The sequence below is a fragment of the Parasteatoda tepidariorum genome, chromosome 11 (genome assembly GCF_982258835.1).
Source record: "Parasteatoda tepidariorum strain Cologne lab strain chromosome 11, Ptep-v5.0, whole genome shotgun sequence".
Taxonomy (NCBI): Eukaryota; Metazoa; Arthropoda; class Arachnida; order Araneae; family Theridiidae; genus Parasteatoda; species Parasteatoda tepidariorum.
This window is the reverse complement of record NC_141765.1, coordinates 67,283,700-67,300,078: the sequence shown is the minus strand read 5'-3', so window position 1 is coordinate 67,300,078 and position 16,379 is coordinate 67,283,700. Positions and strand designations below refer to the sequence as shown.

Below are 16,379 nucleotides of genomic sequence, written 5' to 3'. Positions count from 1 at the left end.
CCGTCCCTTTACTCGTAAGAAAACAGTATAAATTACTCAAACTAAGCATTTTATTGAGGATATAGTTTCAATTTATTGACTTTAGTTTTTAAGAGTAAATAAAAATTTTCAGTAAATTCTCCAATATCAATATTATCCAATATTTTTCTACGATTTTGTAATGATTTAGAGAAGATAAGTTTGCTTTCAGAAATAGGGAAAAATATAAAGACTAATAGTTAAAACAAAAATCACTAAAAAAGGCTACGAAAATTCCCATATTAGCTTCGACAAAAACATAACTAATTAACAGTTTATATACAAAATATTCACATTTTATTTTAATGTTTCTTTTTAATTGATCAAACTAGTTTTGAGGATTTTTATCCCAGCTTTTTTCCCAGCTAAGTTCTTTGTCATGTTTTGATAGGATTTTTCATTTAAATTTTCATTTATAATCCTTCATGAAGATATTTATATATAGACTATTATATGAAATGAATAATCACAAGAAGTGAAAATCACTGCGTTGAAGCGAAAAGCGCTCAGAACTAAGCGGTCATTCGTAAAACTAATCACTTGTGAATTGTGAAAATATATTAATAAAAGTCGACATTAAAAGCAATGGAAAATAAAGGTGAAAAAATTGGTAGCCTAGGAGAAATGTTGTCCAAGAGAGCAAATCAAAGCAGGATATATTTCCAAATGGAATGAAGTCTCGGTGCAGTCTTTGACAAAGAATCTGCATGCATACCAAAGTCAAAATTTCTGATAGTACCATCAAATCATTTAGATGGTTTATGGTTTTTCCAGTGCAATTAATGATGGTCCGACATCATTTGATAGTCACCATCCAACGTCTTTCATTATGCGCCTTTCATTATTTCTGACATGCCAGCAAACTTCCATCATTCCATGATGGAAAATGCTACTTTAATACTATGATGATTAACCATCAAGAGAAGTTTCATTCTTATGGACTAGTAATCCATGATGATTTGTGATAGTCCATGACGGTTGCAACTATACATTTCCCTGTTGGTTTAATGGGAATTCTCGTTAGTTCTCAAGAATATACCTTCAAAACAATTTGTTTTGTTTTTTTATGCAGGCTCGTCATATATCATTCTGAATTCCTACATTGAGATGATGGTTGTTCATGATCGTTTCAACACTTCATTTCCGAGAAACTATTTTTGATGACTTAACATGAACAAACCATCAAAGCAAGTTGCTATTCTTATGTTGAACCATACTAAATAAGAGCAAATTCCTACATTAGAGTAATGGTTATTTATGGTACCATCAAAAATATAATGGTGCGTGATGGAATTATTGATGGTCACCATCAAGATTATGTTGGTTCATCAATCGAAAACAATGAAAAATTATGATTTTGGTATGAAACAATTTAAGCATTATGAAAGTCAAATTTATGCCCAAGGTTCCAAGAATGTGCAGCAATTGATGAGTTTTTGAATTCTTGATGACTGACATCTTGTGCTTTCTTTCTTCTTAGTTTTTGAAGCTAATGAATTTTTTCCATGGACCCTTTTTACTTTACCAATGAAAAGTTAATGTATTAATTATTTATATTTTATGCTTATTCATTTACTTTTTTAAGCAGAAATAGGAGACAGTGAGCGAATAAATTCAGCAGAAAATTGAACTTTGAAGTTTTTCAAAAAAGCTGGAAAAAAATACTTAAAACATTTATAAAAAAAAGAAAAACAATTTTTTGATTAGTTACATTTAGATTTTGTGTTAAATTATCAAAGCAATAATGTGATTTGTATGAGGCAGAAAGCAGCTGAAATAAGGTTTCAAGCTTTAATAAAAAAAAATTAGAAAATTCCTTACTAAAAAATGGAATTCGAAATCAGTCGGAAGGCGCTTTGCTCTATTTCGACCACTTTCGTTTAAATTTTATATTTTACCATAAAAATTACGTTCTTTAAAATGTTGTAAAAATTTTGCCCCTTACAATCCAGACTATTATTAAACAAAATAAGAAAATAATTATAAAAATATTTTTTTGCATGGATCTGTCTACATTTAAACAAATTATATAAGTTTGTGCAAAGAATTTTCAATTCCCTTAAAAAACTTTGAAAATATAGCGAGATACACAGAAAGTACAATAACTATTAAGGCGTCAAAAAATTTCGACCGGTATCTTGATCAAACTATTCCCGACATTGTGGCTACATTGTGGGACCCTATTCCCTACATTGTGGCTACCACCATATAATTTTGGTCTCAGAAAACCAAATCCGTCTAAAAAAAGGCGTTTATTCAGAGAAAGTACGTTTTTGTGTCTGATTTTAACCTAAAATATCATCTGCATTAGCTAATTAGCACATTTGACGTCATCTTTTTAAACCATAAAGTTTAAGTCCTAGTACGTAAAAATACAATCATTAAATAATAAGTTTACTCAGACTAATTAAATTCAATTTTTTTTTCTTATTTTTTAGTTTTTTTGCGCTCGCTTCCTATATGCAAATACAATGTTCGAAACTTTTGCAGCGTGTCGAACCATAGTTGTATTCAAACGTTGCTGCAACGGTAATACGGTGATAAGTTTAACTACAGTATTATACTTGATTACCAGATAAAATTTGACTTTATTAAACTTGATTGCGTGATAGTGTAACTTGATGTTTGTTTTTTGTTTTGTTTGTTTGTTCATTTACGTCACACTAGAGCTGCACAATGGGCTATTGGCGACGATCTGGGAAACATTCCTGAGGATGATCCGAAGACATGCCATCACAATTTTGATCCTCTGCGGAGGGGATGGCACCCCCGCTTCGGTAGCCCGACGACCTGCACGCGAAGTCGAGCACTTTACGGTAGAACAGTTTAACGAGGACCAATACTGCACACCCTCGGTCCCTACGCATGATGATCCAAATGGTCACCCACCCGCACACTGACCGTAGCCAGTGATGCTTGACTTCGGTGATCTGCTGGGAACCGTATCTTAACGATCAGTCCACTGCGGGGCGTGTAACTTGATGAGAAATATTGTTCAATTTATAACCTAATTTGAGATTACAGCAAATTTGCAACATATTCTTTAAGGTACTGATATTATGCATCCCATATTGAGACTTTAGAAAATATGCAGCATATTATTCAAGGTACTGATATTGCATAAATCTTATTGAGACCGCAACAAGTTTGCAACATAATGTTCAAGCGGCTCAAGGGATAGCGCGTTCGTTTCCCAATGAGGTGACCCAGATTCAAATACCAGCGGTGGCTCGATGATACGAATGTTGCTCCCAGTTGATACGTATTCTGCCCAAGTACCAGTAGTAGTCGGATCATAAGTAAGAATCCCCTCTTCCTCGGGCTGACCGCAAGATGTTTTCATGTTCTTCCTCACCATGTAAAGCAAATTTGGTTTAATTCTATCAAAAAGTCATCCACGAGGGAAAATTTCTTCCAATACTTAATCCAGGAGTTACCTTGTCTTCTGGATTCGGTTCAGAATTACAAGGCTACGGAGTTTAACATTGATGGTTGTAAACTCAAAATTCGATTGACTGCTCAACGTTGTTAAAAATAAAGTAAAACATATTGTTCAAGGTACCGATAATACAGAAACCTTATTGAGATTATACCAATTTACAACATGTTGCTCAAGGTACATATATTATGGTTTATAGTTGAACAAATTTTTCAGAAAAAGAACCAAACCATAAACAATACCTGTTTTACTCTTTTGAAAAGCCAGTATCAAACATTAAAAAAAAATCCTTAAAAATGAAAGAAATTCAAAAATGAAATTTTCAATGATTTCGTACCAACTGTTTACAAAGTCCAGTAAAAAAGTTTTTTAATAAATAAATAAATGAAAAGCAAAGCAAGCTCATACAGTAACAAATGTTTTGAAAATGTTGAGTAATAAATTTCTTTCATGCAAAAGAAAAACCTTTATGTGTTAAAGGTCAAAATCTCAATAACAAATAAGGAATTTCGTTTGAATACGATATTCTCCATCCACAGACAGATTGGTTTGTGAGTAGACAAAAAGAAAGAAAGGCTTTTGCAAAAACTGAACTTGAATGCAAAAGTTTCAACTGAATAAATAAAACCGAACCTTTTTATAATGTTAAATAAGTATCGAAAAATATACTATCAAGCTTTCACGTCACATTGAAGAAAAATAAAGCGCTTAAAATAAGCTTTCGCTCAAGTCAACTTTATTTGAATTTCTTTTCTAGTCTAGTTCAAAAACATTACATAAAATAAGCGAAAGGAAATTTTAAAAAAAAATTCTGCCATACAGCTTACTAAACAATTCAACTTCAAAATTAATAATAAATATAAGATGAGAAAAATACCAGTGACTGAAAATATAATCCTGTAATATTCTTATTAAATTCTTCGTTTCATTACTTAGAAGATTGTTATAACTAAACTTGCATGACAGAAAGAAAGTGAAAGTTATCTAATATTCTTAATAAATGTAACGTTTAATGTTTAAAAAAACTTCAAAGTTTCACAGTATTTTAATTGTTAATTTAAAAATTTAGTTAAAATTAATGTTTATTTGCTTTAAAGAGATGATTTTAATTAAAATTGCTATTTTTATAAAATGTTCAATTATCCTTAAAATAATTAGTGATGTCTTAACGATATATTTTTTTACATTTATTGACAATATTCAAACTTTCATGATTAATTTTAACACTATGAAATATGCTTTGAACTACAAGGAACAACTATTTATTTCCAAAACAGGTCTAATAATATGTGAATTACTTACCCATTTAATATATTCCGAAATAACTTCCCGCAGTCTACTTCTTATCAGCTGTTCTCCTTCTTGTAAATGTCCTCTTTCGGAATTCTTAATAGTCACATCATGGTTTTTACTGATTAAAGTCTTTAAAATCCTTAAACCTCGTTTTTTTTTCTCAATTTGATTAAAAATAACGTTTAAAACTCACTAATAACAAAGTTTTATTAAAACCTTACGCGTTTCCAAATAAAAAATAGTACACTTTCATCAATAGAACAAATGACTTAGATGAACAAAGCAAAGATAAGGTAATTTAACAGAGGATACGTCACACTAAAGAGATAAGCTACATTTGGTTTGGTTATTGGTTATTGTAATTACATAAATTTTCAGGCTTGTGTGCTCTAAATAGGCTTATAAACCTTCGTCAAGTAGAAGAGGACAGATAGCACAATAATAAGCTACATTTGGTAGAATGGTAGAAATCATATAAATCTCGGTGCGCTGCCGAGAAGCGGCATTAACCGATTCATCTGTAGTAGTAATTCGATGATGAGGAGTAGTGAGGTGGAATGGAGATGGGGGGAAGAGGTGGTGCTTAGCACCAAAAATCGAGTAAGCTACATTTAAGAATTAATACAATTAAATAGACAGTATGACCAAAAATATTTAAACTATTACTACTAGTAGTAGTTGTCCCGCTGTGGACTGATCGCAAAGACACATTTCCCAGTAGAACACCGAAGTCAATCATCACTGGCTGCAGTCAGTAAGCGGGTGGGTGACCACTTTGATCAGCCTGCGTAGAGACCGAGGGTGTGCGGTATCGGTCCTCGTTAAACTGTTCTACCTTAAAGTACGTAGACTTCTCGGGCAGGTCATCGGGCTACCAAAACAGGGGAGCCATCCTTTCTGCAGAGGATGAAAATTGCGATGGCATGTCTTCGGATCATCCTCGGGGATGTTTCCCAGACCGTCGCGAATAGCCTATTGTGCAGCTCTAGTGTGACGTAAATAAAGTACCTACCTAGTAGTAGTAATACATTATATACGTCTCATTAGAGCTGCACAACGGGCGATAATCTTGGATGCATCCCTGGGGATTCTCCGATTGCCATCACGATATTGATCCTCAGCAGAGGGGATGACTCCCCCTCTTCGATAGCCCAATGAACTGCGCTTGAAGTCGAACGCTTTACGGTAGAACAGTTTAACAAGTACCGATACCCCGTACCACCGGTCCCTTCACAGGATGATCCAAGTGGTTACCCACCTGCTCACCGACCGCAGTCAGTGATGCTTCAATGATCTACTGAAAGCCATGTCTTACGATATGTGAGGATAAGAAAAATTGAAACTACCAAGTTCCAAATATTTGAAAATTATCCTAGAGCAGTGAGATCAATCATAATTATAAAAGTGCTGCCCCAGAAATTCAGCTCAACTTCGCTATGAATGATATGATATGAAAAAAAATCGTACCAAAGACCTTCTATCCAACAGCAATAGCAAAAATCTTGATTCTTGATGTTGTTGTTGTTGATTTACGTCGCACTAGAGCTGCACAATGGGCTATTGGTGACGGTCTGGGAAACATCCCTGAGGATGATCCGAAGACATGCCATCACAATTTTGATCCTCTGCAGAGGGGATGGCACCCCCGGTTCGGTAGCCCAACGACCTGCACGCGAAGTCGAGCACTTTACGGTAGCACAGTTTAAAGAGGACCAATACCGCACACCCTCAGTCCCTACGCAGACTGATCCAAGTGGGTCACCCACCCGCACACTGACCACAGCCAGTGTCTTGATTCTTGAATAGCAGAATACTTGATTGTAACAATAAAAAAAGTACTTAAAATGTTGGAACAGTTTTTGATTTTTTATTACTTATTCGCTTTGCAGGGGCCTCCTTGGTTTCACCAAATGCTATGTAGATTGGCGGTAGCGGGTTCGAATCCCACCGTATCTCTGAATGTGTAACAATAAACAAATTTGTTTTATGTAGTACAGTGCACAAAAGGAAAATAACGGAACACAATGAATAATTTTTGTTGCAATGATTGGATCTTCACTTTTTATGACTCAATCTTTAAGGTTCATGGGGGGGACCGTAAATACGCTAACTAGTTACTGCAGACGATATTTTTAAGTTGCGAAATTAGACACGAGAACGTACTTTCGTTGAATAAACATACCTTTTTTTCGACTGATTCGAATTTCCGACCCCTAAGATATAGCCTCAATCCGGGAAATGTGGTCCCAATAATTTGGTTCGGACAGGGGTCCAAATCTGTTAATTTTACTTTTGGCGTATTTCGCGATTTCTCGAGAGCTTTTCAAGTGAGTTGAAAAAGTTTTGCACACAATTGTAAAACTTGTTTATCGAAAGATAATTCCAGGCAACAATCGAAAAAATTTTGAATAGCAAGGTAAGCAATTTTTATATAACTTTATAGACTGCAATTTTAAATGATAAAATACAAAATTTGAGCAAAACTGGCTGAATTCGAATTTTGAAAACGTCGTATTTTTAAAATTCAATTGAACTTTTTGACCGATTTCGCTCAAATTTTGAATTTTGCTATATAAAATTACATTTTTAAGATGATGTAAAAAAATATTTACGTTACCATTCACGAAGTTTTCGACTATTTTTAAATAAAATAATATGAAATAATAAATATATACTAAATTCTTATTCTGCATTGAATTATCTTTGAATAAACGAGTTTTATAATTGTGTGTAAAAATTCGTTTATAAATTTCATCTCTCGTAACTACACCCTATATTTTGGTGGTCAGAAATCTGAATTTGTAGAAGAAAATTTATGTTTTATTGAGATAAAGTACGTTTTTGTGTCTGATTTCGTAACTGAAAATATCGTCTACACTAATTATTTAGCATATTTGAAGTCACTTCCTTGAAACATTAAAATTGAGTCCTAGAACGTGAAGATCCGAACGTTAGATCAAAAGTTATTTAGGGTAGTCCATTTTTTTTCTTCTTTTGAGCACATATGTAGGTTCGTGTACATACAAAGAATGTCTTATATCGTGTCAAATGGGAGAAAAGATGGCATACAACAGAGAAAACAGTACACATTGTACTATCATTTTAATTGCTTAATTTTAAATAATAAAACCGAAAATTTTAAGGTCAAATAGGTCTTGAAAAACAAAACTGCAGTAATGCTACATTTTTTAAAATTTATTTTAAAAAATGCTCAGAACTTTCAAGACGATTTCATTCGAATTTTGCATTTCGTGTCATTTAAAATTACATAATTTAAAAACCAAAAAAATGTGTAGACTTCGCGAACTTTTCTACTACATTTCTAGATAATAAATCTTTGAAAAATTATTATTTCTTTTAATTTAATTTTGGATGAAATTGTTTATGTTTAAAGAGTTTTACAATTGTGTACGAAAAATATTTTTTTTAGTTATTATGATCACCTCTAAGCATTTGAAAACAATACCATTAGATCAAAAATTATTCATATGTTCTGAATTTTATTGTATGAACTGTAATTATGTACAACCTAAAAAAAAAACTCAAGTTAACAAAACTTACAATTAAACTTTTTAAAAAAGATATATTTTATAAGTAATTTTCAAATTTACCAATTCTTTGAAACATTCACTTTAATCAATTTTATTTGTCTGATATCACCTTTACCATATACTCAACCAAAAGAATCTTACTAAAATAAAGTATACCCTTTAATAATTACTTAGCAATTTTCTGTTATTGCAAATGAAATTATTGCAAATTATTGAAATGAAATTATTGAATTGAATTATTGAATTGCAAATGAAATTATTGAAATTATTGCCATCATTGCAAATGAAATTGAGATATTCTAGGTTCTGTTTAATGCACATTTCACCATAAAAAATTCTTTTGAATGTGAAAACATTAATAATAATTTTTTTTTTAAAAATTGATTTATAAAAAATTTATAAGTGTACTTGAAATGTTAAGTGCCCTTGAGATGTTCGTTTATGTCAATTATATTTATTTTTCATAATATACATTTTAAAAAACTAAATAATTGCTCAGCAATTATTTATTTAAAATGCGTTCATAACCAATTATTGACGTCTAATGTGCTTTCCAATAATAAAAAAAGACATGACTGTAATAAAACTTGTATAAAATATGTGTGTTAAGGGGTTATTAGGAATTGATATGCTGAAATCGGTTGTTTGGAAGTTAAAAAGGGCTTGATTTTGTGACTCTTTATCGTGATAAATCAATATATTCAATATCATCTGCACACTGAGAAAAAAAAATATGATCGAAACTATCAGAACATGGGAAAGTTTAGTGTGCTTCCAGCTTTATGGGAACACCTAAAAGCTCGGTAACTTTTACCGCAGTACTTTTTTTTAATTTAGGTAAAATAAGCAATGAAATACGGTTTTATAGCAGGTAAAATTTGGATAATGTAGTAAAGTTTAATAACTTTATCATGATATCTTAAAGCATGGCATAAAAAATATTTATTAGGTAAAATCAACTTTTCAGTTTTGTATTTTTTACTAAATGTGTGACATTTCTGGTAAGAACTATAATTTTAAAAACCAGAATTTCCGGTAAACCGTTATCATGTGAACGAAAATATTACCAAATGAATTGTTTATATGCCGTATATTTTAATTTTATTAACCAGAACTATGTTTTCTTTTACCAGAAATGTCATTACAATACAAAACTGTAATTTTGCCAAAATTGTTTTCTTCATGTTCAAAATTGTTTTCTTCAATCCGATCAATTATATCAAAAATTATTCAAGCGCTCCATGTTTTATTTTGAAATCTGTACATCCATATAAAAGCAATTCAAGAAGACAGAATTTACGACAAAAAATTTTTTAAAAAAATCACTTTCTAAATATTTTTAAGAGTACGATTCCCTTGGAACGTTCTTTTCTATCAATTATATTTATGTGTATTTTCCAAGAGTAAATAGCAGTAAGCTTCTTCTGGCGTTATTATTTATTGCAGAGGAAAATACTACAACAACAATTTATTTAAAATGCGTCCATAACCAATCCTTGATATCTAATATGCTTCCATAAAGAAACATGACTGAAATAAATTTTGTAGAAAATACGTTTCTGAAGGGCTTAAAGCAGGAATTTAGATAATTTTGATGCTGAAATCAGTTGTTCGGAAAATATATTTTACGTTTTATTTTCTTTTTTGAAGAGTAAATGACGCGTATGAACTCATCCTTGTCAGAATTCAGCATTAAATAGCAACACAATAGATTTTATTTCAGAATTCTAACTGAATACAATGCTTTGGAAACACAAAAATCAAATATTTACTAAAGAAGATGACTAAAAAGTTAAATATAAATAAGACTAGAATGAGGAATACTTAAAAAATATTATTTATATCTCAGAATAATTTTTTGGAAGTATTTTAATAGTAAAAATTGTTTCGTTTTGGTTTTTCTCATTAATATAAATGTCTTACGGCAAAAAGATTACTTATACCGTTGTGGATCATTTGTAAAATTATGTCAAAATATTTAGTATGAGCTTTTTATTAATAGTCTCGGTAAAAGTAAGCTCCAGAATTTATAAATAATTTCTACTACAGATACAAATCATGCTGTTTTTAGTTTGGGCTGTACTTGAAACTAAAGAACTTAACTGTTTTTTTTTCTTTGAATTGATAAATTATTACGCAATATATATAAGTAAAAGTATAACCATTTATTTGAAGAATAGTTAAGAGTATTGGTTATAACTTTATGATAAATAGCACGACAAAACCTTATTATACGTAATTTTTATTTATTAGACTCAGAAGCAAAATGAAATTTTAGGACAAACAAAATAAAAAAATTCAAATTAATTTATTTTAAGAAAATTGCTAACAAGTTCTTAAACAGCTTCAGGAGGAATATATTTGATCAACGACGGAAATATAGCATTAAAAAAATCAATTAAAACTGTACTTTGATTAAGATAACTCGTTTTATAAGAAAGGCAATCATGTGCACTGAGTAATGTGCAAAATATCTGATAATGAAATAATAGAACGTGTACTCAGATTAAGATTACTCATTACTTACTTAAGATTACTCATCTATCTAAGACATTTTTCTGTATTGGAAATGAAGAAATCTGATTATGAATTTTAAAAAATACTGCGAATGGATCAAACTACTAATTTTTTAAAAAAGTTTTGATTCTTCGTTTGTACAGTCAAGCCACGCATGTTTTTGAGATATTAAAAATATTTGTGGCATAAGTAACATTTGATATTTCTTATTTTCTTACACTATTCTCTTAAAAGGTTTCGTCCAGCAGCACTGTGGGCCAGAAGACATGATCTGTTAAGTACAATGTAATGAAAAATATGTTAAAAAAAATTTTTTTGAATGGAACTTTTAAATTTTTATTTCAGAAATATATATATAGGGATTTCACCTTACTGTTACATTTTTATCAGAGTAATTAGTCTGAAATTATAGTACAATTTTTCAATTTGCTGGATTAATTAATACTCTTGACTAACTTATAGTTTATATCTTATCATTTGACATTTTTCATTCTTTGAATGACTTTCGAAACTTAGTTCCAAGAAGTTCCCCGAGGTAATTAGCTCAACTTTTTTTTTGTTGTCTTCTTTGATGTTTCTTCTTTCGAAAAAACCTGCCTCATCTTACCTGTATTGCAAAGGTGGACTAAATTTATCGAAAAACAAAGATTATGTTTTTTTTTATTGTTCTCTCGCTATTTTGTAATTAAATCGAGTTATTTTGTAATATTACTTCTGAAATATAATTTGCTTTTCATTTTTAATATAAAATTACGAAAATTATTATATTTTCATTGCGATATTTAATTATTTAAACGCACTATATTATTTTTTTTTATTTCTGCTCGCCATATTTCAGCTGCCATTGTGGGTTTTTTTAGGATATTTTTAGAGTATTTAAAAATTTCAACTATGAATTCAATTTACCTGCACATAAAAACCCCTAAATACAAACCCCCAAATTTTGAAACAAATTTTATCGAAATACTAATTTTGGCCACGAAACCTTGGATGCTGGCCCACTGCACGTAGTTGACTGATCGTAAAGACACTGCTCCCAGTAGAACACCAAAGTCAAGCATCACTGGCTTCTGTCAATAACCAGGTGGTTGACCACTTTGATCAGCCTGCGTAGGGACTGAGGGTGCGCAGTATGGGTCCTCGTTAAACTGCTCTAAACTAAAATGCTCGATTTCACGCGCAGGTCGTCGGGCTACCAACGCAGGGGAGCCATCCCCTCTGAAGAGGATCAAAATTACGATAACATGTCTCTGGATCATCCTCAGGGATGTTTCCCAGACTGTCGCCAATAGCCCATTATGCAACTCTAGTGTGACAAAAATAAAGTACCTACCTTAAAGGTGTAATTTTTCCAAAATGTTCTGTACGCAGATACTTCCTAATGCTTTCATATGAAATATTAAAAATACTTGTTTTTGAGGTATTAAAACACGCCAGCTTTTGAGATATTATGCACATTTCTGGCATAAATATGATCTAACATAACTAACTGCCTTATGCTATCCCTTTAGAAGGACTTTATCATTTTATAAGAACTAAAACCGGTTCTTCATACTGAGTGAAATCAATTAAGTAGTCAATATATAAATCATCAATAAATGAGTACTGAGCAACGCTAAAAAATGACACCCAATCTGAGAGGCATGCGCAGAATGCCAAAAAAACGGGTCACCCTAAAAAATTCAAATGAATTCTTGGCCATAGATGGCGCCACTGGAAAACAAGAGCAAATCAAGGCCTTAATGGCCTACGACCACAACAACAACTACTGCAATCAAGCTATTTTCTCCTGTTCTTATGCATTTCGAAGGGACCAAAAAAAATCTTGTTTCCATATTATCTATATTAAAACTGCACGGTATAGGTACAGTTTTTATAAGTACCAAATGCGATATTACAATAACTTGTATCGATATTAATGTATTTGGTACCTATTATCAGGCTCATTACCAAAACTAATTAAGCATCATTCGCTTCAAGAATAGTATGGAGATTTTTTACGTTTTTCAGAAGCGAATCAGTACCATACCTCAATTAATTTATCATAACTTATTTTTCACACATATTAGTACCTATACAAAATTCACATTATTACCAAAAAGCATCATTGGTGTCAAAAAACAGGATAGCTATTTTTTACTTTTCTCCTAAACGAATTAGTACCCTTTCTCCATAAATTTTGATTTTTAGAAAACAGTTTGTTTATTTTGTTTTGCTTTAATTAGCACATGTTATCCAAGTTAATTAAACATCATTGGCCTCAATAGTAGTATGGCAATTTTTACGCTTCTCATATAAACGAATTAATACCATTTCTCCATTAATTTTTCTTTCAAGTACGAAACATTTTTTTTTATATCAATTAGGGTCTATTAGTATCTCAGGCTTCAATAATAGTGTGGCAGTTTATTACGGTTTCCCGAAAAAAAATAAGTACCTTATCTCTATTAATTTTGCTTTTCAGTATAGCGCCTGTTTTTTTTCTTTCAATAAGAGTCTATTACGAAATTTAATTAAAAATTATTAGTGCCAATAAAAGTACGGCAATTATGCTTCTTCTAAACGAAAAAGTGCAAATTCTCCACAAATTTCGTGTTTTATTCAAACAACTTACTTTTTTTTATTTCAATCGTAGCTGTTAACAAAATGAATCAAGCATCCTTGACAGAATTAATTATATGGCGATTTTTTAAGTTTCCCTCTGAAACGAATTAATATTATTTTTTCATCAATTTTGCTTTTCTGCACACCTTACTTTAGTTAACATTGAATTTAAATCTTCAGTTTTATGGCAACACGTTTCAAACACATAACTATAAACAAAATAAACACTTGATTTCAGATAATTTTAAAAATACTAATTCAGTGATCTTGTACACTAAAGTTCACATCCGCTTAACTTTATCAACAAAACATAACTAAACAAAATGACAAACAAAATATAACTAAACATTAAAGAACGTGCAAAAAACTTTATTTTAATGAGAACTATAAGCTAGCAGACAGGGCACCATATTAGGGCCAACGTTGCTCCCACAGTAAAGACAGCTGTTGTAATTCATTTACGTCGCACTAGAGCTGCACAATGGGCTATTGGCGACGGTCTGGGAAACATCCCTGAGGATGATCCGAAGACATGCCATCACAATTTTGATCCTCTGCAGAGGGGATGGCACCCCCGCTTCGGTAGCCCAACAACCTGCACGCGAAGTCGAGCACTTTACGGTAGAACAGTTTAACGAGGACCAATACTGCACACCCTCGGTCCCTACGCAGACTGATCCAAGTGGTCACCGACCCGCACACTGACCGCAGCCATCGATGCTTGACTTCGGTGATCTGCTGAGAACCGCGTCTTAATGATCAGTCCACTGCGGGACTTATGGAACTACGAAGATATCAAGTTGTTTCTCTAAAAGGGTGATTTTTTTTTTTACACAAAATGACCCAAATATCTCATTTTTCAATTTTTTTCAGTTACCACGGTTTAGTTTCAAACGACGTAAAGACAGACAGTACAGAGAATGAAGGAATATCCATGCCTTGCCCGGGAATCGAACCTAGAACCTTTCTGATGCGAGGCCAGTTTTTTGACTGCTACATAGTCCAGTCGGCAAATTTTTAAGATGTTAAAATACTTGTTTTTGAAATATTAAAAATATTTGTTTAAAAAAATAATTCATTCTTTCTCATACTGGTCCCTTTAAATGTCATAGCTATTTTATAAAGTTTTGCTCGAGTAAATATTTCATGTTTTTAAAAGGGCGAAAGTAAACACAAGTACTATTTAGTTTGAATTCTACTCGCTTCAAATAAGTGTTAAACACTATTGAAGTCTTGTTCTGGTATTAGGATTGCGAGGCATCTAAACCATGCTCTTAATTTCTGAAATCCACCACCTTAGCATAATGACTTTGAGGTAATTAGTTACTCAAGCAGTCATAAACAACTCCCGGTTCACTAAACTGGAAAACTACCTTCGATTTGGGAGACCCTTTAACATTGAATATATTTAGTGACGCGTCACTTCGGTTTTAAATTGGATCCAGTAACGATGCGACTTGATGAGAAGTTCAGTACTTAAACAAATAACAAAGAAGAAGTGTTTACGATTCAATGAAAATGATAATACGAAGACAACTTTTTTATTTTAAAGTTCAGAGATTAACAGCAGATGCAAGAATTGTAAAGTTAAATTGAAATGAGAAGTCACTTTTATTAGTAGAAAATGTATGTAACTTTGAATAATCAAGAAAGCAAATAACTTACATTAAAAAAATTAAAAAATTTTAAAAATCTTGCGATAAATGGGATCAAAAGAGTATTTATTTTAATTCCATTAAAAAATCTCTTCTAATTTATTTTATTTTAAATTAAAGTTTGAATCCTATAAATTTCTAAAGGATTTTTTAAAACATCAAAAACTGTTTGGTAAAGTAAGAAACGATTAAATATCTCGCATTGCCTAGGCATTATATTGAATAGCAGCTGAAAAACCGGGAAAGAGGGTGATACATCCTTAGGAGCATTGCCTTAGGGTTGCCTTAGGAGTGTTGCCTTAGGAGCATTTGCTGTTCTAAGGAAAACTTAAGTATTATGTATGACATCTGTATTGTAAGAAACACAAGCATTCTATGGAATACCTACCATTTTCTATGAAATACCTGATATTTTATTCGGCACCTATTCCAATAATCTAAAGAAAACTTAAGTATTATATACGTCATCGGTATGGTATGAAATACAAGCATTCTATAGAATACCTAGCATTTTATTCAATACCTGGATTATTAGACTAAGTAAGAAAAAATGAAGGCCAGGATAGACTGGTCGGTGGGGTGCTGGGCCCATGTCCGAAAGTTCGTGGGTTCGATTTGAACCCCGCTGGCCGAAAACTCCTCGTGTAGTTGGTGACTGATGCACGTTAAAATTCTGTCGAGTCGCAAAGTCTTCCATGTTCCCTTAACAAATCAATACCTCTGGAAGTACTGGATTGGAGATCGATCGTTCTCCAATCCTGGTCAAAATTACGATCTGTAGATGAATGAATGGATGTATGAATTGGTCGGCTTTATAAACAGGTGTGAAGTATGATGTGGCAGAAGTCGAATTCTAGGTTATAGATGGCTTCACTGAAAAACAAGAACAGCACACTCTACCTAAAATTTGCTCGGTTTCATCAAGCAGGCTTGCCCATGTGACAAGGTCCCGCAGTGGACTGATCGTTAAGACAACGTTCCCAGCAGATCACCGAAGTCAAGCATCACTGGCTGCTGTCAGTGTGCGGGTGGGTGACCGCTTGGATCAGTCTGCGTAGGGACCGAGGGTGTGCGGTATTGGTCCTCGTTAAACTGTGCTACCGTAAAGTGCTCGAATTCGCGCGCAGGTCGTCGGGTTACCGAAGCGGGGGTGCCATCCCCTCCGCAGAGGATCAAAATTGTGATGGCATGTCTTCGGATAATCCTCCGGGATGTTTCCCAGACCGTCGCCAATAGCCCATTGTGCAGCTCTAGTACGACGTAAATTAACAACAACAACAACAACCGTGTGACAAGTGGCAT

The 16,379-nt window shown here is 32.4% G+C and overlaps 2 protein-coding genes across 2 annotated transcripts in view; one reads left to right on the top strand and one right to left on the bottom strand.

Annotated features, from left to right (window-relative positions):
* Window positions 1-5,045, bottom strand: part of LOC107437533 (voltage-dependent calcium channel subunit alpha-2/delta-3) — a 346,295-nt gene extending 341,250 nt beyond the window's left edge. The window contains exon 1 of the mRNA XM_087155322.1: window positions 4,760-5,045. Coding sequence (XP_087011448.1) covers window positions 4,760-4,763 — 4 coding nt within the window. The 5' untranslated portion in view covers window positions 4,764-5,045. The remainder of the gene's footprint in view (window positions 1-4,759) is intronic.
* Window positions 5,046-7,058: 2,013 nt separating this feature from the next.
* The window catches only part of LOC107437531 (DBH-like monooxygenase protein 1), a 95,625-nt gene continuing 86,304 nt past the window's right edge, over window positions 7,059-16,379 (top strand). Inside the window, exon 1 of the mRNA XM_087155487.1 lies at window positions 7,059-7,077. The gene's annotated coding sequence lies outside the window, so the exon portion shown is untranslated. The remainder of the gene's footprint in view (window positions 7,078-16,379) is intronic.